This window comes from Eretmochelys imbricata, chromosome 5, assembly GCF_965152235.1.
Source record: "Eretmochelys imbricata isolate rEreImb1 chromosome 5, rEreImb1.hap1, whole genome shotgun sequence".
Lineage (NCBI taxonomy): Eukaryota > Metazoa > Chordata > Testudines > Cheloniidae > Eretmochelys > Eretmochelys imbricata.
This window is the reverse complement of record NC_135576.1, coordinates 27283418-27305877: the sequence shown is the minus strand read 5'-3', so window position 1 is coordinate 27305877 and position 22460 is coordinate 27283418. Positions and strand designations below refer to the sequence as shown.

The 22460-nt window shown below is 41.6% G+C and overlaps 1 protein-coding gene across 1 annotated transcript in view; it reads right to left on the bottom strand.

The window, feature by feature from the left end:
- Nucleotides 1-22460, bottom strand: part of EGFLAM (EGF like, fibronectin type III and laminin G domains) — a 125584-nt gene that overhangs the window by 21266 nt on the left and 81858 nt on the right. Inside the window, exons 13-18 of the mRNA XM_077816255.1 lie at nt 21443-21632; nt 11755-11880; nt 10908-11151; nt 7331-7442; nt 5045-5161; nt 534-714 (exon numbers count right to left, since the gene is read on the bottom strand). Coding sequence (XP_077672381.1) covers nt 534-714; nt 5045-5161; nt 7331-7442; nt 10908-11151; nt 11755-11880; nt 21443-21632 — 970 coding nt within the window. The remainder of the gene's footprint in view (nt 1-533; nt 715-5044; nt 5162-7330; nt 7443-10907; nt 11152-11754; nt 11881-21442; nt 21633-22460) is intronic.

Sequence of the window (22460 nt, the reverse complement as noted above, 5' to 3'; positions counted from 1 at the left end):
AAAACTCTTTGTTTTGGAAAGAATTCCTTGGTGGTCTCCAATGTTTTGCTGAGGTAGAAATTGCACCTACTGTGAAATTACAGGGTAGTCAGAGGCTAAAAAAGGGATTAGACCTTGATGTGAATAAGAACAGCATTTGTTGTTAACATAGCGAGGATAAAATTACAAAAGCTATCAATCCTCATGATTCAGGGTGTAAGGATAATCACCAGGTGGAGGAGAGAGGCTGGAATTCCCCCTTCAGATAGGGTTGCATAATTAGGGAGTTTTATGGCATTCTCTGAAGCATTCAGCACTGGCTACTGTGGGTGACCAGAGGCCCTGGTACCATCTCTGGATCATTGCTCTGTTCTGAGATAGCAATTATCATGTTCCTAAATGACAGAATGGATGCTGCTATGGGTAAGTGGAATGTGCAGTAATGCAGAAAAAGTGCAAGCCCCTCTGGTTTCTATTCTGAAAGATGTGCAAAATCTCTCCATTATTTTTGGAAGAATTCTATATTTAAAGTTTGAAAAAAACCTCATTGTTACCTTTTCGGCAGTGCTGGCCATCAAAGCCCAAAGGGCAATCGCATTCATAACTGTCCTTTTTGGGCATGCAGTTTCCCCCATTAGCACATGGAGAATTCACACAGGGATGGACAGCGTTCTCTACGTTGACTCCAGAAGTGAAATCCTGCTTCACATCAATCGTCCGGTCATTCAATATAATCTTGGGTTAAAAGAGAAGAGAAAACAATGCAGAAATCTCCAGATTCAGATGCTACCCCTTCAGGAACACATTTTTTGCTTTATTACTCAATACTTAGCATTAGGACTTCCCTGAATGGCTCCAGAGAAAAGCATTGTTTTCAAAACCTGATCTAACATCTGTTTATTGTAATCAATGAGTTTTCAGAGCTTAGCCTTCCAAAACATTTAGCTGTTTATCCTGAGGTGGGGGAAAAACACTTTCTTTTGTTTTTCCTGGAAACACAAAACAACTTAAGAACCCAATCAGATAAAAGCTGCCTGATATTTACAAGCCTTATGTCTGAATTTTGGTGCATTGTTTTGTAGCTCAGCTGTACACCAGAAATAAAATACTATATGAGCTTTGCTGAAGAAGTCAATTTCATCCTATTGTAGAAGGACATTGTGATGTGTCATTCCATATTTTTATGAAAATATGCTTATGATATGAATATGACATAACTGAGATATACTTTATTCAAGATGGCTCATGTGAGATCTCATTGGAAAGGTTATGATTTACTGAATGTGATTAGCCTATTAGCAGGCATGTATCATTTCTGTATCTGCAATTAGAAATATTGACTATGTAGCTATATTTCAACAATGTTACTTTGGGTGACGCCCCCTGCTAACACTTAAGGTAAAACAATGAAAAAGCCCAACAGGGCTGATGGCCCATCAGCAAGAGACAATGGACTGTAAAAGAGCTTAGTCTTCCTGTGAATCTGTGGGTCAGCCGGTGTAGAATGGTTACAGGGGCCCTACAGAGGCAGGTGACCATGTCACCTGATACTGGAACCCATCTTGAATTCTCTACGTTTCCACGAGAAGCTAGAGGGGGGTCAAACTAGGAAACAAAGCACTCCCGCCTTATGCAAATCCTATTTAAGGGTGGGAATTTAGGTAATCCAGGTCGTGAGTTCTCCCTTGCTACCCCACTCCAGATGACTGCTGGAAACAACTAAGACTGAACAGGGGAAAAAGAACTGGACCCAGGCTGGAAGGGCATCTGACCCGTGAAGAATATTATTAGAACCACATTTAGGGTGAGAACTTGCATGTAACCAGTTTCTTTAGTGTATTAAGCTTAGTTTGCGTGCTCTGTTTTATTTTCTTAGTAATCTGCCTTGTTCTGTCTGCTACCTCCTTAACTACTTAAAATAGACCTGTTATAGTTAATACATTTATTTCTGGTTTACAATATAAACCCGTTTTTGCTATTTCTAATGGGGGGGGGGGGAGGAGAAGTGTGCACACCTCTCTCTACATTGAGGGAGGGGCGAATTTCATAGTATATCTTTGGGTCTGTACTCCAAGGGCGGTGGATATCTGAGTACTGAAGCAAGTCCCTTAAGCTGAGTCTTCCCAGAGCTAATCTGCAACTGGATATGGCCCTGCCTGTGCATGTGTTAGAGGACATTTTAAGAGCCTGGCTCAGCAAGACAGGTTAAAGGGGGCCCATGCTGGCAGAACTGGTAGACTCAGTGGAATCTCAGCACATCAGGTGGCTTCCCCAAGGGGTCCTACCCCTCACAGACATATCTTGGAGAACATAACAGGAAATTTATGCAGAGCAGTGTATCTAGCACTGTCTACTGCTAGTATGTTTGCCTGGAGAACTCACAACTAGCAATGGGCAAAAGGTCCAATTTGTTACTTCTTAAAATGTTGGGAGCAGTTCAATCGAAGATATCTGTGAAACTATAGGATTCTTCCAAAACATGTCCACATTTTGAGCTCTCTAAGAAAAAATATTGTATTTTGTACAACCTCATTTAATATATAACCAAGTTATACACAAGGTGCCATATTCTGATCTTGGTTACATCAGTGTAAATATGGCAAAAGTCCATTTACATTAATAGTTTCACAGATTTGAACCCCAAAAGGGACCAGTATTATCATCTGATCTGACCCCTCCATAACACAGGCCACAGAACGTCACCAATAATTTCTGCATCAAGCCCATAATTTTTGTTTGAATTATAGTATACCTTTTAGAAAGATATCCAGTTTTGATTGCAAGTGGTGGAGAATCCACCATCACTAAGTAAGTTGTTCCAATGGTTAATGATCCTCACTTAAAAATGTGCATCTTATATTTTAGTCTGAATTTGTCTATCTTCCACTTCCACACACTGATCCTCATTATGCCTTTTGCTGCTTCGTTGAAGAGCATCTACTGTCAGAAATCTCTTCCCCATATACATATTTGTAGATTGTGATCAAGTCACCACTTAACCTTCTCTTGGATAATCAAAATAGATTGAGTTTCTTAAGTCTCTCACTATAAAACACATTTTCAAAGATTCAGATCATTCTTGTAAGCTCTTCTCTGAATGGCTTTCAATTCTTCAACATCTTGTGTTAGGTGTTGACACCGCTACTGGACACAGTATTCCATTAAGAGTCTCACTTAATGCCATACACAGAAGTAATAAAACCTCCCTACTCCTATTTGATGTTCATCAGCTTATGCATCCAAGAATTTGTGTTTGCCCTCTTAACTGTAGCAGTGCATTGGGAGTTTGTGCTCATGGGCGGACGGTGAACTGGCCATTGGGAAAGCCTAGCTCCCGGCCCCTCCCCTTCTGTCTGAGGCCCCACGCCTCACTCTCCTCTTCTGCCCAGAGCACTCCCATGTGGTTCCGGTTCCCCAGCCCTGGGCTGCCTGAGTGCCCCCAGCCCTGGAGCTCCGAGCAGGCTCCCAACCCCAACCCCAGAGCTCCCCTGGGCAGTATGGCCACAGTGCCCCCAGTCCCGGAGCTCTGGGCAGTGTGGCTGCAGTGCACCGAGCCCTGGACCTCTGGGTGGGCCCCCAACTCCAGTCCCAGAGCACCAGGTGGCACAGTTCCAGCGCCCCGAGCACCAGGTGGGTGCTGCGGCCCTGGCACCACCTGCCCTGAGTCCTGGCGACACGCTAGTCACCCCAGCCCTAGCCAGCCTGGGCTACGGAAGAGCGGGAACCAGGAAGTAACTGCAGGAAGGGGCTTAGGGGTGGAGCGTGGGTGGAGCCACATCAGCCTCCCCAAGTCTATGATACCCACAACCCATGTGCTCAGTCAATTATTTCCCATTACCTTTAAGTCCTTTTCAGTGTCACTGCATTCCAAGATATAGTCCCCTATCTTGTAAGAATGACCCACATTCTTTGCCCCCAGATGTCTGGCCTTGCGTTTGGCTCTATGAAAATGCACCTTGTTCTAACAAGCTCATCTTACCAAGTAATCAAAATAGGACTCTATAATGACATGTACTCGTCATTATTTACCTCTCCATCAATTTTTGTGTCAACTGCAAATTTTGCTAGCAATGATTTTGTATCCTTTTAAATATCAATAAAGATATTGAAGAGTAGTAGCACTAAAAACACCCCTAATGTATGACAAATTTCCATTTACAATCACTTTTTCAGGATCTATCAATTAACCAGTTTTTAATCCATTTACTGTGGGCTTCATTGATTTGTTATTTAATTCTATGGAGTTACTCAGATTTAACTCTAAGGATTCCGGGCTACATTCAGAGTGTGGCTAAGTTATTCTAAAGAACTCTAGAGGAAACCAGTGCTGGAATAATTTATATTTTCTTTTGGCCCCTCTTGTGTATATTATACCAATTTAGTCTGCTTACACCTGACTCCATTAAACATCACTTCTGAATTTTGACCACTAACTGAGGAAAGGGTGAGTAGGTTGGTGTCGCTCACGCGCTAAGAGGCCACAAGAAAGGAGGGTAGCAAGAAAAGCAATTAATGGAAAGCTGTAAGAGTGTGTAAGTTACATTACACTGCGTTATGTTAGTCTTCACCCTACTTTGACTTGCACTTTCTTCTGGGTCGCTAGCGTGTAAGTTATGCCAACCATTTATCTGTCTATACTTTGTGCATCACTGAGCATTCTTTAGACTCCCCTTATGCTCACTTATTTACATATAGGTGTAAATGAGTCTAAGGAGGTCTAATTTTGACAACTTCACACATCAACTCTGACTTTGACCCAGCATGTCTGTGGTTCACTGATCAGTACAGCATGGAAGGTAAATCGAAAAACAGCAACAACACTTACCAGTAATTTGTCAATAGCATTAGGAAGAACATGGTGTTCTTGATTGTTAAACGTATTTTTAAGAAAGGAGAAATCAAGCATCTTGTGAAGGGTTGCTGAGGTCTAGGGTTGAAATCTTGGCCTATCAGGAGTTTTGCCATTAACTTCAGTAGGGCCAGGATTTCACCCTTGATGTCCAAGTGTCAGGGATACAAAGATATGAAGTGAATGCACAGAGTTAGTTTATTTCAAAACATGTACCTTCTGAATACTTCCACTGAAAGCCTTCAGTATCCCAGAGTTCTTCTTCAGGTTATCATAATTAGGGACTCCACCGATAAATATGTCAGTGTTGCACTTAATCTGCGTGAAAGCTCCCTGTCACAAAAGTCAGAATCCATTTTTGTTAGATCAGCTACAACTATGCTTGCATTTTCAGGCTAGCTTGCTTTATATTTTTAGAAGGGAGCCCTGGGTGACACAGTATTTCTGTATGGTATGCAACATAGCCTTACATCTTCATGCTAACGTGGAAGGGACAATGTGGATCCTGTACTAAGTGGCTGGGCCTGATTCTATTTAGAGCTGTCTGGAAAATTTCAGATGTTTTGACAAAAAGTGTGTGTGTGTGTGGGGAATTTTAAAATGGTATTTAATTTCTTCTCTTTCCTTTTTTTAGCCAGTTCTAATTCTGATCTCTTGATCACATTTGTGTGAAGTGGGAATAACTCCACTGCAGTCACACTGGTGTGATACTGGTAGCAGTGAAATCAGAACCAGTATTGATTTTAACTCTGAACCCTCAGAGTTAAAATCAATACTAAACAGAAAAGAGTCAAACGCTTGCAGTATTTGAAAAAGCAAACCTGTAATACAGGAAACAGATAAAAAGAAGAAATATCATGTGTCTGAACTGGGTGCTGGAAGCTGACACAGTCACTCAGACTACACTGGAGTTCTGGTTAACATTTTTGTATGAATTGGAAAGACTCTAAAGGTAAGGACATAATAAATATGTAATTCTAGTTCTGCAGGAGTTCTTTGTTGGCAGCTGCAAAGCCAACCGCTCTCTACAGCTGCTGCACAATGCTCAGCTAGAGAGAAAAAACAGAAACCTTCTTCTTCTCCTTTGTTCATTATGGACCAGATTGTTGAAGGAATCTCATATAGGGCTTGACAGCAGATGAACCAGATTACCCATGATTCTTTGTATTCCTATATTTATATATAAAATGCTATGATCCTTTGCGCATGAACCAAAGTGCTTTGTATCTATAATTCTAGAGCTTTGTGTCTATGATTCTAGGGACTTTGGATGTTTGGTTGAACTTTAGAGTGTGACCAAATAAGGGAAAGTATGTAATATTTTTACCCTGACCTGTTGAGAATGTGTCCAAATACCCAGGAAAAGACAACTTGTGATTGATTAATGAGGGATACTTGTTATTACAAATGTCTTCAATATTCCATACAATATGTGACTCACTGAAAGATGTTTTTAGCTTATTAGGAATTACTTGTTACCACAGGTGTTTCCTATAATAAGGATGTAGTTAGAAATGTCTTTAGCTTATTGATAAAATAAGCTAAAATGCCATAAAAAGACAAATAAATTACAGATATATTTAGCTCATTGATTAGGTATGCTGAAATACCATAAAAGGAATGCCTCAGATAAATCAGTTATGGGAAAGGAATTATTTTTTCTCTTGAACAAATATATAAGGAGGAGAGTTTTTGGAAATTAGTTAGGGATAAATCAAGCTGCAGCCACTTCTCCAGTCTCCGACTCAGCTTGGTAACAATAGCCTTTATTTCTGTATTGTGCTGTACAAATTTTTAACTAACAATCTTTAATAAATAAATAATAATTAAGCTGATTATTTAACTAAAACACAATAGACTGGTAAAAAAAAATTTCCATTGAATCTGTTGAGGGAAAACTGGATTTCCAATTAAATGAAATTTTGCATGAAAAGTGTCTGCTTTCCATATAAAAATGCTAGTTTGCCTGAAAACCTGAAGACTTTTCTGCTGAAAACTTGGGTTTTCAGATTTTCAATGAAAAGTCGAATATTTCTGCATGAAGAAAATAAACAAGCCATTTTTCAACCTGCTTGAGTCTCAGTTTATTTGGAGAAAAAGCTTTTCTGACTGTAAATTCTAACTCTTGTGCTTAGAGGTGCTAGTGGTTGAAAAATGCACATGTTGGTGTTTTGTAATAGGTACAACTATGACCGATAAATTGATGAAGAGGAAGAAATGAACCTCATGTATGAAACAAGAACTGTAGGTCAAAGCACAAACACCTGGGTCAAGGCAGAAGAGAGGTGCTCCCAGTTATGTCCTGGGCTCCTCTCCTTCCCAACTTAAAGCTAAAGAAGAGGCTGCCCCATATATGTGCTGCAATAAACTCTTATAGGCGTCAGAGATCAGGGACTGTGGCTTATCTGAAGATCTCATTTTTGTTAATGTTTAGATGAGAAGTTAGGTCATTTTATGAACAAATTGCTTTATATATGAGAATATACATTATATGCTTCTTACCTCTGCCATTCCTTCCACTGGCTTTTGTTTATCAACCTGCAAAATACCATTCTTCGCAGTGCGAGACACTCTGAGTTCATGCCACTGGCCCAGAACAACAGGTTCTTCACTCCTGTTTAAACCAAAAACCACAAACATAAAAACCCATAAGAAGTCTATACCTGCATTTTTTGATACTTTCAAACATTTTTCTTTACCAACTAGCCTTTTGAAGATAATGTCCATGACCCTTCCTTCAACAGAAACAAATTACTGAGTATCTTTACCTATTAGCACTAAATAAAAGAAAGGGGAAAAATATGACTGCACAAAAGCTTGATGTATATGAGGCGCAACAGAAGGCACCATTTCTAAACACTGGCAGTGAAGGAATATGTGTCAGTGTTCCCATATTAAACTAAAAGCATTTTAGTTTTATTTGTAAAAGAAACCACTTTAAGCAACCAGTGCACATTTAACTATCTGAGAGCTAAAATTTCTATTCAATTTCTGCAGTTATTTAGATTTAAATACATGAGGAAAAAGTCTCAGCTATACATCCCCCAACTCCAAATGACTGAAGCTGGCGTTACAGAAATTTACCTAAGGCAGAAGTTCCCCAAAGCCTTTGTCTCCTTATGAGACAGAAACATTTTGTGTTTGCTTATCCATTCAATTCAGATAAGCTCTTTTGATGCAGGCTATCCCAGTGATCCTTTTTTTTTTTTTAAATAAACTGAATGTTGTACATTATGGGCTGTAACCAAAATATGATCCTAATTGTGTAATGAGATTCTGAATAAGAACCACAATCTCCAATTGTTATGCCAAGTGACCACCAGTCTCACAGGAAACATTTTAAAACTGTTCAGATAATCTTTATTAACCCAGCACTAATCTGGGACAGAAAAACAGTCTGCAGAGTGGATAGAAACCACGTCCCCGCAGATGTTACAATTAATGAAGTCCTATAGACATTCCCTTTACTTTGAAATGTCATTTTTACTACTTTGGGTTAAAGCAGTTCAAATCCAAATCATATCTCGAAGCCTTTTGTACGCATTTCTGCCAATCTTCTTCTGACACCAAACCCTCCAAAAAGCATCACCAAGCAATGTCATTCATTCTTTGTCCTTTTCTTGTTTAGTGACAATTAGGGTTTAATCACATTGGATAAATCACTAGGTAATAGGTTTTAATGCCTTGGATAAATCAATATGTAATAAAGAAACCAGATGAGTCTGACTACTTAATAAGATGCAATACATATATTCTCTGTCCTTTGCAGAACAAGTTATTATCATGCCAACCCTCCTGCTTTTGTAAACTGTAATTTTAATTAGGGATGGGTGAACCTTGCAGAGCTTGAGATTTTCAGAACTGTAAGTTTATTTTTTGGATTCACAGGGTTTTCAAAACTAGTACAAGTTTGTCAATCCTTTTAATACAATTTAAACCCTTTTTTCCTCAAGGATGAGTTGGTTTTTTAAATTGTTTTTCTCGTTATATTGAATCCTTGGCTATGTGCTAGGGATAGACTCACTTCCCCTCATTTCTAGGTATTAAGATCCAGGAATGTGAATATCTGTGCCCACGTGAAGTCTCATGGGCACAGTGGATCCTGGTGGAGGATAGGCTGTCACAGTGGTAGCCTGTACCTAATCGTCTATTCAATTTTTTTGTCTCCTCCTTTTACAACCTCTATTACTGTGTGCCTGCATTCTGCTTCTTTGCTCACCATGTTGCCTAAGCAAGCACAAAACTCAGTCACGTTCAAGATGAATGTTTAAACTCTCATTATCAAAGTGGCAACGAGCTCATCTATCCTTAATTTATAATGGTAACATTCACATCCAGCTCATTTCAGCACGGTGCAATGGCCAAGGTAGTCAGGAGACGTGAGTCACATTCCCAGCTTTGGCACTGACTGTATGTGTGACTTTGGTCAAGTCACCTATGAACTCTGTGAGCCTATTTCACCATCAGCAAAATAGGTATAATGCTGCTTACCTCATCTTTGAGATCTATGGAAGAATAGTGCTATCCAAGACTTAAGTATTGCATGAAGAACTGCCAGCGATTCCTACATGTAGTTTGCCTAACACTTGCCATTATAAAAGATTCTTGAAACCATTTTTTTAGATTCTCTAACACTTGCACACGTGCATTTATGATACAGTCTTTAATTACATGATCACATGCTATATTTTTCACGGGACTTGATTCTTGATCCCCATCCATCAAGGTTATATAGCGAATCTGTATAATTGAGATACTAATGCTCTCCTACTTTGTGTTGGAGAGATATTCATTGTTTGTGCGGCACTCAGATACTATAATGATGAGTGCTCAAGAAAGTTCCGTGATGAAATGAGTAATTCTATATTTGTTACAGGCTTTGGATGGTGTGCTCACTGAATAAATCATGTTTAACTCATCATTAGTAATCATGTTTATTGAACAGCTGCCTGTTCCCTATGTTCTGTCCATTCTGTGCACTGAATGAGGGAGGAATCCCTTGGAAAAAAAAGTAACAGGTGATCATATAATCAAAGACTATTAAAACTGCATACACACAAGGCAGCAGAACTAAGGTAGCATGGACAACCTAAATTCCTACTTTGAGTGCTTCACTTTGTAACCTGCAAACTTTTTAACACAGTTATTTGTATGTTATTACTCTTTGTTAGTACTCTGTATTGTATGAGTGCATAGCTTTGATTGTTTTCAAGTAAGCTTACCATCAGGTTGACCAATTTTCCTTTTTTCAGCAATCAATAACAACTCGTATTTTTCCTCAATCTATTTGAAATCCAAATATTAGTTTCTTTCTCCCTCTCTGTTTTTTTTTAAATGTAAAAAAACGAATTCCACTCTCATATACACATGTACAACTCCTGATGGGAAGTGCATCTGAGTTCGAATTTGGCCCAAAGTGTTTTTAAGCAGTAAAAATGGTATTTGGGGAAAAATCATAATTTCTTTCAATATGTGTCTCTAATATGGATTACATACTGAAGATAGAGACTGCAAGATGTTATTTGAATGTATGTACTCAGGCCCTCCCAGAGTGAAAATCAGTATATTTCACAGCCTCCAGTATGACCATCATTTCTTATGAACACAGGAAACATACAATATATAATGGCCACAGGCAATATACTGTGTTACTCACATCTTTGCATACATTATTGCCACATATTAGGCTATTGTTAAAGATGACTGTAAAATATCTAGTTTCATTATATATTATTCCTTAATTTCTTGTGTTAATATTAGTGAGGCAAGGAGATGAATATTTTTAAAGTATTTTCCCTACATGGATAAGAATAACATCTGCAGTTGCAGGGTAGGATGAAATGATAAATGCTATCAATGCTTATGTCAGCTTCAGACCACCAGACAAGAAAAAATACCTGTGTTATAGTATTGCAGTTAGACACACAGCTTCTGTGCCTTCCCTAGAAGTACCCATCACTGGATTTTGTTGGAGAGTGAATATATAACTACACAAACCAGTAGCCTCTCCAACATAGCTATTCCTTTCCCATATCTTCATCGTGGCATTGTTTGAAAAACGATTACAACTAATATTTACCTGATAATGGCTGTTCCTGAACCACAATCAAACCTGAACTCCACATAGCTGCCCATCATGTTAATAGACAGGAAGTCCTTGCTGTCTGTGTCATAGCTGTACAAGAGGACCCCATTCTCTGAATCTGGACGAAATGTCATCTCAAACTCCATGAAGGAAAGGTAGTTCTGTGGTTCCAAAGGCCAGGATGTTGTAGCAAATGACCTCAATGACTCATTGAATTGAGGTATGGCCAGGATAAATGCTGGAATTCCAGAAAAAACAAGTAGGTCAGCTTGGGCTCTAAGGTAAGAAATTGACTAACTCCCTAACCAATTTCAGACAGCTTTCTTCATTATGCATTTAAATCTACCGTCACACTAGAAGCCCTGCCATTCCTTCTGCAGCTCTCAGGCACACAGGATAAACATGCTACTGAACTTCCTTCCTCAGACAGCCCAACTCTATTGGTCAGGCATAGAGAAATATCAGGAACACAGCCCTGTTTTCTCCCAAGCCCTTAGAATGGGTTTCCCAGCAGGCAGTGTGAAGAAGGAGCGGTCCCTGTGCTCTGAAGTGCACAAGGACTGCAACCGTTCCCCTATCCACGCCAAAGGGAGCGTGGAGTCTCACCTGCTTATCCATGCAAGATGCACTCTAGCCCATAAAAATAAACAACATAACATGCACACAAGGCATCTAGCACCATTTTATCAGCATATGCCTGTGCTTTTTAGGAGAAGGAACAAATCAGGACTGTTTTCTGACAGTTCAATGACATCCAAAGTGATCTTATCCTATTGAGAAAGTGTATTGAACACAGACTAACACTTAAGTCAGAAATAAAACACATCTGGTGTCCTCTCACCTTCTTCACAATGCCGACCTTTAAATCCAAGAGGGCAAAGGCACATGTATGAATCAGCTTGGCTTGCAGTGCAGGTGCCGCTGTTAATACAGGAAGCCTCATCGCAGATTCCACTGCTGCATTCACCTAAACTCAGAGCCAGAATGTCATACCATACCAGTTAATCCAAGAGGATTTAGCGGGCTGCTTGCTTGTTGTTACAAACAAATGCAATTTGCTTTCTCAAGTAAACAGAATTCTCTCTCAGTGTGCAAAACTACAAAGCAGATTTTAGGGTAAGTGCTTGATTTCAGCATTGATTTTACACTGCATCATAAAGATGCTTTAAAAATGGTAGAAATGAGAACTAACCAAATAACTCACAAGATATTTTTTACAGTATAACCATTTGCCAGATGAGTGGGTTTTGCCTACCCTCAGTAGCATCTTTGTTGTTCTCACGAATGTGTATTTCAGAACCTCCTCGTGTCACCCGATTGTTTACATTACAAACATGCTGATTTGTTTAACCTCAATTATCTTAAGTGCTGCTTTGTTCATTCAAAGTTTGGGGACAGTATGGTAAGCGCTGAATGTATTAAGCAGCACCATCTAAGCTTATTAACCAGCATGTAGTTGTTAACTGTTCTGTCTGCACTGCAGGGGATCCATATTACCAACATATGGGCTTTCTAATCACCATTTCCACCACGCTGGCATATGATGTCTACAGCACAGAAAGGTGCCCTGAGGTAACAATATCAAAACTGTCATAGAAGGATGGATTTTTTTGTATTTCCTTCTCAGTCAGTGATACATGTGTTTAATAGTCAAAAGTGTATGAAGTACCAGTTAACTCAGATATTTTTCTTTATTTTAAATTGTATTATTGTTTATTTAAATCATTTCCCTCCTAGTCTACAGGAATAAATTGTAAATATTAGTTAACAAGGCCCAGATCAACATGTGCGCTGTGTGAGAGTACATCGCTTATGTTTCTGCAGTGTTTTAAAGGGGTGAAGTCCTACAAAATGGTGACAGACAATAAATTTACACTTGAATACCTTCAAACATACTCCCGGAGGTGGGGTATGTATATTGAGGGAGCTTCAAGTGAGTATTTTCAGGGTGATTGACCTCAGATTACAGGTTGGATCATTCAGACATGAAACATGCACAAGGGTGAGTAGTTTTCAGAGTAGCAGCCGTGTTAGTCTGTATCCGCAAAAAGAACAGGAGTACTTGTGACACCTTAGAGACTAACAAATTTATTAGAGCATAAGTTTTCATGGGCTACAGCCCACTTCATCGGATGCATAGAATGGAACATATAGGAAGACGATATATATATTCACATACAGAGAAGTTGCCATACAAATTGTAAGAGGCTAGTTTCAGAGTTTCAGAGCAACAGCCATGTTAGTCTGTATTCGCAAAAAGAAAAGGAGTACTTGTGGCACCTTAGAGACTAACCAATTTATTTGAGCATGAGCTTTCGTGAGCTACAGCTCACTTCATCAGATACATACCGTGGAAACTGCAGCAGACTTTATATATACACAGAGAATATGAAACAATACCTCCTCCCACCCCACTGTCCTGCTGGTAATAGCTTATCTAAAGTAATCGTCAGGTTAGGCCATTTCCAGCACAAATCCAGGTTTTCTCACCCTCCACCCCCCCACACAAATTCACTCTCCTGCTGGTGATAGCCCATCCAAAGTGACAACTCTTTACACAATGTGCATGATAATGAAGTTAGGCCATTTCCTGCACAAATCCAGGTTCTCTCACTCCCTCACCCCCCTCCAAAAACCCACCCCCATACACACACAGACTCACTCTCCTGCTGGTAATAGCTCGTCCAAACTGACCACTCTCCAAGTTTAAATCCAAGTTAAACCAGAACATCTGGGGGGGGGGGGAGGAAAAAACAAGAGGAAATAGGCTACCTTGCATAATGACTTAGCCACTCCCAGTCTCTATTTAAGCCTAAATTAATAGTATCCAATTTGCAAATGAATTCCAATTCAGCAGTTTCTCGCTGGAGTCTGGATTTGAAGTTTTTTTGTTTTAAGATAGCGACCTTCATGTCTGTGATTGCGTGACCAGAGAGATTGAAGTGTTCTCCGACTGGTTTATGAATGTTATAATTCTTGACATCTGATTTGTGTCCATTTATTCTTTTACGTAGAGACTGTCCAGTTTGACCAATGTACATGGCAGAGGGGCATTGCTGGCACATGATGGCATAAATCACATTGGTGGATGTGCAGGTGAACGAGCCTCTGATAGTGTGGCTGATGTTATTAGGCCCTGTGATGGTGTCCCCTGAATAGATATGTGGGCACAATTGGCAACGGGCTTTGTTGCAAGGATAAGTTCCTGGGTTAGTGGTTCTGTTGTGTGGTATGTGGTTGTTGGTGAGTATTTGCTTCAGGTTGCGGGGCTGTCTGTAGGCAAGGACTGGCCTGTCTCCCAAGATTTGTGAGAGTGTTGGGTCATCCTTTAGGATAGGTTGTAGATCCTTAATAATGCGTTGGAGGGGTTTTAGTTGGGGGCTGAAGGTGACGGCTAGTGGCGTTGTTATTTTCTTTGTTAGGCCTGTCCTGTAGTAGGTAACTTCTGGGAACTCTTCTGGCTCTATCAATCTGTTTCTTTACTTCCGCAGGTGGGTATTGTAGTTGTAAGAAAGCTTGACAGAGATCTTGTAGGTGTTTGTCTCTGTCTGAGGGGTTGGAGCAAATGCGGTTGTATCGCAGAGCTTGGCTGTAGACGATGGATCGTGTGGTGTGGTCAGGGTGAAAGCTGGAGGCATGCAGGTAGGAATAGCGGTCAGTAGGTTTCCGGTATAGGGTGGTGTTTATGTGACCATTGTTTATTAGCACTGTAGTGTCCAGGAAGTGGATCTCTTGTGTGGACTGGACCAGGCTGAGGTTGATGGTGGGATGGAAATTGTTGAAATCATGGTGGAATTCCTCAAGGGCTTCTTTTCCATGGGTCCAGATGATGAAGATGTCATCAATATAGCGCAAGTAGAGTAGGGGCTTTAGGGGACGAGAGCTGAGGAAGCGTTGTTCTAAATCAGCCATAAAAATGTTGGCATACTGTGGGGCCATGCGGGTACCCATAGCAGTGCCGCTGATCTGAAGGTATACATTGTCCCCAAATGTGAAATAGTTATGGGTAAGGACAAAGTCACAAAGTTCAGCCACCAGGTTAGTTTCAGAGTAGCAGCCTTGTTAGTCTGTATTCGCAAAAAGAAAAGGAGTACTAGTGGCACCTTAGAGACTTAGTGGCCAATGTACATGGCAAAGGGGCACTGCTGGCACATGATGGCATATATCACATTGGTAGATGTGCAGGTGAATGAGCCCCTGATGGAGTGGCTAAACCAGACAGCCTCTATGCAAAAGAATAAATGGACACAAATCTGACATCAGGAATCATAACATTCAAAAACCAGTAGGAGAACACCTCAACCTCTCTGGCCACTCAGTAAAAGATTTAAGGGTGGTAATTTTGCAACAGAAAAGCTTCAAAAACAGACTCCAATGAAAAACTGCTGAGCTTGAATTAATATGCAAACTAGATACCATTAACTTGGGTTTGAATAGAGACTGGGAGTGGCTGGGTCATTACACATATTGAATCTATTTCCCTATGTTAAGTATCCTCACACTTTCTTGTTAACTATCTAAATGGGCCATCTTGATTATCACTACAAAAGTTTTTTTCTCCTGCTGATAATAGCTCATCTTAACTAATTAGCTTCTTACAGTTTGTATGGCAACTTCCACCTTCTCTGTATATATATATCTATATATCTATATCTTCTTACTATATGTTCCATTCTATGCATCCGATGAAGTGGGCTGTAGCCCACGAAAGCTTGTGCTCAAATAAATTTGTTAGTCTCTAAGGTGTCACAAGTACTCCTGTTCTTTTTAAGGGTGAGTAGGAAACAGTCAGAACTGACAAGCAGGGAGCGGTTGTGAGGTGACTGAGCAAAGTTTGGCAAACCTGCTATTGACAAGAGGAACACTTTTTTTAAAAAGGAAGAGGCGCATCAAGCAGAAATATTTAATCTACTGCACAGGGCACTGTAAAATCTCAGTGGGGTCCTGGCATCAGTACAGTTCAAACTCAGAGTTTCATTTCCTATCTTACATTCATTCAGTGTGTAAAGAACAGCAGGGAAAGAACTTCTGTAGAGATTTAACACATGATAAACTTCAATTCAGCCAGTCATTTCAACCAGAGTTGATTAATTGTTTTGTCCTGTTACATGAACAAGAAGACCACTATGCTATACAACCTGGAATATAACCTTTGGATCACAAAGTCACAGAAGTTAGAGATGGAAAAATATCTATTAGGTCATTTGGTCCCTCTCCCTGACAGTGCAGAATTGTTCCTTATTGTACATTTATAAGTGTTTCATCAAGCCTCGTCTTTAATGTACCAAGTGGTGGCCTGATTACACTATTCATAGCACAAAGCATGAGGTACCCAACCAGAGGACTACAGGTTAAAGACAGAACCCATGCGGACACATCTTCTCGTCAGGGACAGGATGAATTCCACTTCCAGGTGAAGAGAGACAATTACCCTAAAAAATGCCTCCCCTGCCAGCCAGCTGTGTGAGCAGCGGTTCTTGCAATGCTAATTATTCCCCTTCCTCTCTCACAAACAGCTGTCAACCATGGTAAAGTGGGGGCTGGATAGGAGTAGGGATCCTGCGGTACTGTTTTTCATCTGAATATAATCCACGGTTGTGGGTTTAAACAACATTTGCACACACAGAGCACCTATACTTTGAGGCTCTCACCCCACTTATCACTAATAATCACAGCAGCACTATGATGGAAGTGAATAGTACAAGGCCTATTTTATAAATGGGGAAACTGAGGCAACCAGTGAATGGCAAAGTCACAGATGGAACCCAGAAGTCATGGGTTCCAGTATGATTCTCTAACTGCTAGATTCTACTTTTTTCCCTTAATCACAAGGCTATGAGTTTTCTAATAGACTATGAAGTCATCTGCAAATATATATGATGTAGCAGTGTAGCGCTTCCAGAGTGTTCACTCTCAAGGCTTGTCTACGCTTACTGCACTGGGGGTTAGGACAATACAATTGTTTCACTCAGGGGTCTGGATTTTCCACACCCTTGAGCAACATAGTTATACTGACATCAGTTTGTAGTGCGGACCAAGGCTCAGTGATCTGTGCACCTGGATGCAGATGTTTTTCAGACGAACATATTTCTGAGATGGGATGAAATCCTGGCCCCAGTGAAATCAATGGTAAAGCTCGCATTGATTTCAAAATGTTTCACCCAAAGGATTCCACCCAGGGGGAATTCCAAATTACATGTCAGCTCTCTATGAGTTTGTGACCTCGGGGAAACCGCTAGTAAAACATCAGGCTTTATGAAGGCCTGCTGTGCCTCTGGGTAATTCTCCCATGCAGACAGTGAGCAGAGTCTGCATTGCCTCCCTCCTACATGAGACTGTCCCAAATAGCATACGTACTGCTTCCTTCCCCTCATGGCTTCCACTGGGGCAGGAGAACATTGAAACTGTGACTGGAGGCCACACTAGGGAATGAAAGTTCCACTGCTTTCTCCTTTGGCTGCCCTGGCCAGATTCTTCTGGGTACTGCTCCCAGGGGACTCTGCATTACCAGGGGGCCCTGAGTTATGCCAGCAGAATCTAACCCATCACCCTCATGTTGCTAAAGAGGGACAAGTTGTGTGACAATTTATACCAACCTTCACAAGCTGCCCAGATTGTCAGCTCTATGGGGCAGGGACCATCTTTTTGTGCTTACACATTGGGGCCTGTTCCCGATAGGGACCCTTATGCTCTACCACAATACAAACAGCAGCTTGTGATAAATCCAAAGGAGTGAAAAAAAGAAGTCCAGCAGCACACCGAGGCAAGAAAGGCCAGATCGACTGAATTCACTTACCAAGCTTCATAAAGAAAAATCCAATAATCTAATAAACAGACCTCTCAAAACAGATGTCAGCAACTGATGACCTCTTCCTATCCCATCTGTTCACTGATCAACTGATCAACATCATTATCACCATGGAATATTTAAGGCCTCAACACAAAGAGCCAAACTAAATATGGCCAGTACGATCCCGTCCCTATTTCAACAATACACTAATGAATCTGTGCTCTCATGAATTATTAACAGAGGACTACATTTAAATGTCTGGCTTTGACATCTGTGGGACTGGCCCTGGAAAGTGCTTCTGGAAATCCCTGCTTGGGAGGAGATCACCAGTACTGTATTAGGAGGGTGCTGCAGGTTACCAGAGAGACATATGGGCAGAGACGTAAGTAGAAACCTACACAACACAACACCCATCTGTACTATGTTTATTGTAGTGGTCGTCATTGCTGTTAGTTTTGCACTTTCATGAGCAGAAAATTTAAGCAAAATCTTTGAGATAAAGGACAATACATTTGTTTAAATTAATGGTAGAAGTTCCAAACTGACACGTTCTCAGTGATTAAGGTGAAGAGACTGCTTCTGTTCCAGCCAGCACATTCTCAGTTTCTAAGGAGACTATCCACAAATCCTGCATCTTGGCTGGGGGTTAGACTAGATGACCCTTGTGGTACCTTCTAATCCTATGGTTCTATGATCCTGCTGTCCAAACAACCCCCGCCCCAAGTGACATTGAGGTATTCCATTTTTCAGTTCAGTATTGATGAGTACACTGAAAAGTCAACCTTCCCCTCCTGCATCTCATGCCTCCATGAAATCCCAGGCGTGGGGCCCTCATAGTGGCAGAAGAGAAAGAAGGGAGCTTCAGCAGGAATATGCAGTACTAAAAGTGTTTGCCCTTCCTCCTTTGCCAGCACTTTGATTTACAGTTCTATGTGAGATTCATAATCTCACCAGTAGGACTGATTTATACACAGGACAGGCCTCTCTTTTCTTTTTTTCCATTTTGTGGTCCCTGATTTATACCCAATATAAGCAGAATAGAATGGAAGGTCAGTTACCAGAAAAGCTAATAGACTTGAAGCGCTAATTCCAGTTTATATTATGTACAGTTTTAAGTCATTTTCTATACTGTTTGCAAAGCTTCCATGGTACATGGTACACAGCAAGCTCTGCAATTGCAAGGAGCAATGTAACACACAGTATGGTTCTATCTTTCGGCTTCAGGTCACACATGGAAAAATCCAGCATTTATTTTAGTTGATGTTGATTGTTAATGCAACAGTGTGTGGAGGGCACATGGCTGGGAATGACTAGCTGGGACCCAAGAGGCAATAGAGATTAGGGATGAGGGAACCTTAGAAAGGTTTTAAGCTGTTTTCCATAGATTCTCACTCTATCATGAAATTACTCTCTCTGCTTCCAAAACCCTATTTTTTTCAGTGTCCGGTTCCTGGGTCACTCTGTTCCTTTCTTATACAGCACAGAGTCTGGTCATCTTATCCAGAGAATACAGAGCTGTTGTTAGTAAGTTGCACATTGATCACTGCCCTACTGGGATTTTGACTGCAAAACTACAAAAGAGAAGAAAGATGACTTCGTGCCTAAAGCACAGCACAGTCAGGACGTATGGATTCTATTCCTGCTTTTGCCACTGACTCACTGTGTGACCTTGGGCAAATCAATCGTTCTGTTCAGACTGTAAGTGTGACAGACATGTCAATTTCCTGCAATATTTTTGGGAGACTTTACTGAATTAGATTTACATAGCTTTGGGGTCCATTGTTTTATAAAGGCAAAATTGATGTATCATTGTGGGGAAGGGATAGCTCAGTGGTTTGAGCAATGGCCTGCTAAACCCAGGATTGTGAGTTCAGTCCTTGAGGATGTCATTTAGGGATCTGGGGCAAAAATAAGGGATGGTACTTGGTCCGGCTGTGAAGGCAGGGGTCTGGACTGGACTCAACTCAATGACCTTTCAAGGTCCCTTCCAGTTCTATGAGATAGGTACACCTCTACCCTGATATAACGTGGTCCGTGGGAGACAAAAAAATCTCACCGCATTTCCCCCCGAACTCACCAGTGGCGGGAAGTGGAGCAACATGGCCCCAGCCTGCTCCGCTTTCCTTGCCCCGTCCCCAGCCATGTCGCTGGCCGGGGCTGGGGGGAGGTCCTGCACTCACCTGCGGTGGGAAGTGGAGTGCTGCGGCTGGGAGCTGGCGGAGTGCCGCGCGCTGGGGCCAGGCTGCTCCGCTTCTACTGCTGCCGGTGAGTGTGGGGGGGATCCCTTCCCCCAAGTCCCCTCTCCCGCACGACACGTCTAGAGCCGGGGCGAGGGAAGCAGAGCGGGCTGCTTCCAGCCCCCCCCCCGCTAATCCACTGGGACTGCGGGGCCCCCAAAAGTTCCCCACCCACAGCTCCTGCCTCCCAGACCCTGGGGTGGGGGGAGCCCCTGACCATCCCCGATACCCTCTGCCCCTTATCCAACCCCTAGGCCCCGGCTTGGCCCAGCACTCTTAACATGCTGCTCAGAGCGTTTTATGCGAACCCATGTTATATCGGGTCACGTTATGTTGGGGTAGAGGTGTATATCTTCATATTATAATGTATGTAAGTTCTCTAGATGGAAGATGTGTAACACCTATGTAAGTGTTATGAGCATCAAAGGACTATTTTAAACAATGTGCCACACGAGAAGGAACTTTGGGACAAAGATATATTGTTTCCCTAGGAAGTACATGGGGAAGAGGGGAATACAGATTCCCACCTCTGCACCCAATCTTTTGCAGCTATGCCCTGAAGATATAACCATTGTCTGGTTGATAACCTATTCATGGTCTCTGCAAATCAAGGATGCAGTCTGCATAAAGGAAAAGCTAACCTGTGCATAAGGGTTCTTGTTCTGAGCAAAAAGCTGTTATGAATTTGTGATAACAGAAGAACCCCTTGGTGGGATTTGAAGCACTGAATCCTATCAGAATCCTTATTGGAATTGGGGGTGATCTCTTGTAATTTTCCCAGGGGATGCTCAACGCCCGCTCAGCCCCAGGCCCTGCCCCCACTCCACACCTTTCCCCAAGGTTCCACCCCACCCCACCTCTCCCTGGCCCCGCTCCACCCCTGCCCCTCCTCTTCCCCGACTCTTTCTGCCCCCTCCCCCAAGTGCGCCCCATCCCTGCTCCTCCCTACCCCTCCCAGCACCTCCTGCACCCACTGAACAGCTGTTCCGTGGTGTGCCGGAGGCACTGGGAGGGAAGGCAAGGAGTTGATCAGAGGGGCCGGCAGCCCCGGACATGACTAGCGGACCCCCTGGAGCCGGACATGATTCACGGACCCCCTGGAGTACCCTTGCGGACCCACAGGGGTCTGCTGACCCCAGTTTGAGAACTGCTGGACTAGTGTACTGGGTCCTCATTTGGGGAGAAGAGTCCTTTATCATGCCAAGAAATTCTGTCATGGATCTCAAATTCGCCCCTGGAAACTTTCTCTGGGGCAATTACTAATGATGCACCCAGGCCAACAGTCAGCATGCTTTGTTGAGAGCTTGTCTTCACTGAGTGTTTGAAATACGAACTCAAAATCCTTTACAGAGTCTAGAGAAATACTATACAAAATATACAGAGCTAACCCCCACTCTCCCCAACCAAACTCTGAACACAACTGTTTCATTTTTCAATTGGTAGAAAATAACGCTATTGTTCTTGTTTAACATTGATAAAGGACCCCATAACATTGCACTTACCTACGTCAGCACCGCTTAAAGCCTTCCCTAGTGGCCAGGGTCTCATATCAACTATCTTCCCATTGACAATGAGTGACTGAACGCAGCCCTGAAAGCCACGGTTGGTTCCTGCTGCTCTGATCAACCAGTATGTACTAGGAGCACCACCAAGATAGAAAGGAGTCCGGAAGGTAATTTTACTATATTGGCCCTACAAGGTAAAACAAAGCTGTTTAACTATTTTAAATAACACGTTATATTCTATGATAGACTAATGAAGGCAAGGTAATTAAGCCATACAGTCATGATCAGTTTTTTTCCCCTCAATGAAGAAAAAGATGCCTTTGAGGAAAACTATGTTGTCCATTAGTAATTCTTTCCCACTCATTCCTCCTCCTAAAATATCAGCACCCTAAACATTTACTTTTATGCCTATTTCTTATCTTGGGATGCTTTGAATCTACTAATGTAAACAAAATTAACAAATCATTTGATTATGAGGGCATGTCTGTCCTTCCTTTGTGCTTCCCAGTATAACTTGTTGTCCTATGTTTGTGTTTTCATTTGTAGGCTCTGTGGGGTCCAAAGTAACTTAATATTTGTGTCTTGGACAGCACTGAGCAAAGTGTGAGCATTAAATAAATAAATAATAATAAATTAAGCCCTATGTTAACAGGACACATTTCAGCGGAATTATACCCATTTATGCCAGGGCTAAATTTATTCTACATTTTTTGATTTCTTTAGGCCAGGACTCAACTTAAAGTTTTACTAGCATATCTATGTCAGAAAGGCGTGTGATTTTTTTTTGGATGTCATAGTTTTGTCAGTAAGAGCCCTACTGCAGATGCAGTTATGCCAGGATAAGGTGCTTTACACCAGTACATCTTATTTTGGTTCCCCTATCAGAATAAATTATACTGGCATAAGCACTTGTAGAACCAGTATAATTGTGCTACACTTAGGCAGAGGGTTCACTGCTTTAACCATGCCAGCATAGATAAAGTGCACAACTTTTAAGTTTAGCCAGTGCCTTTGG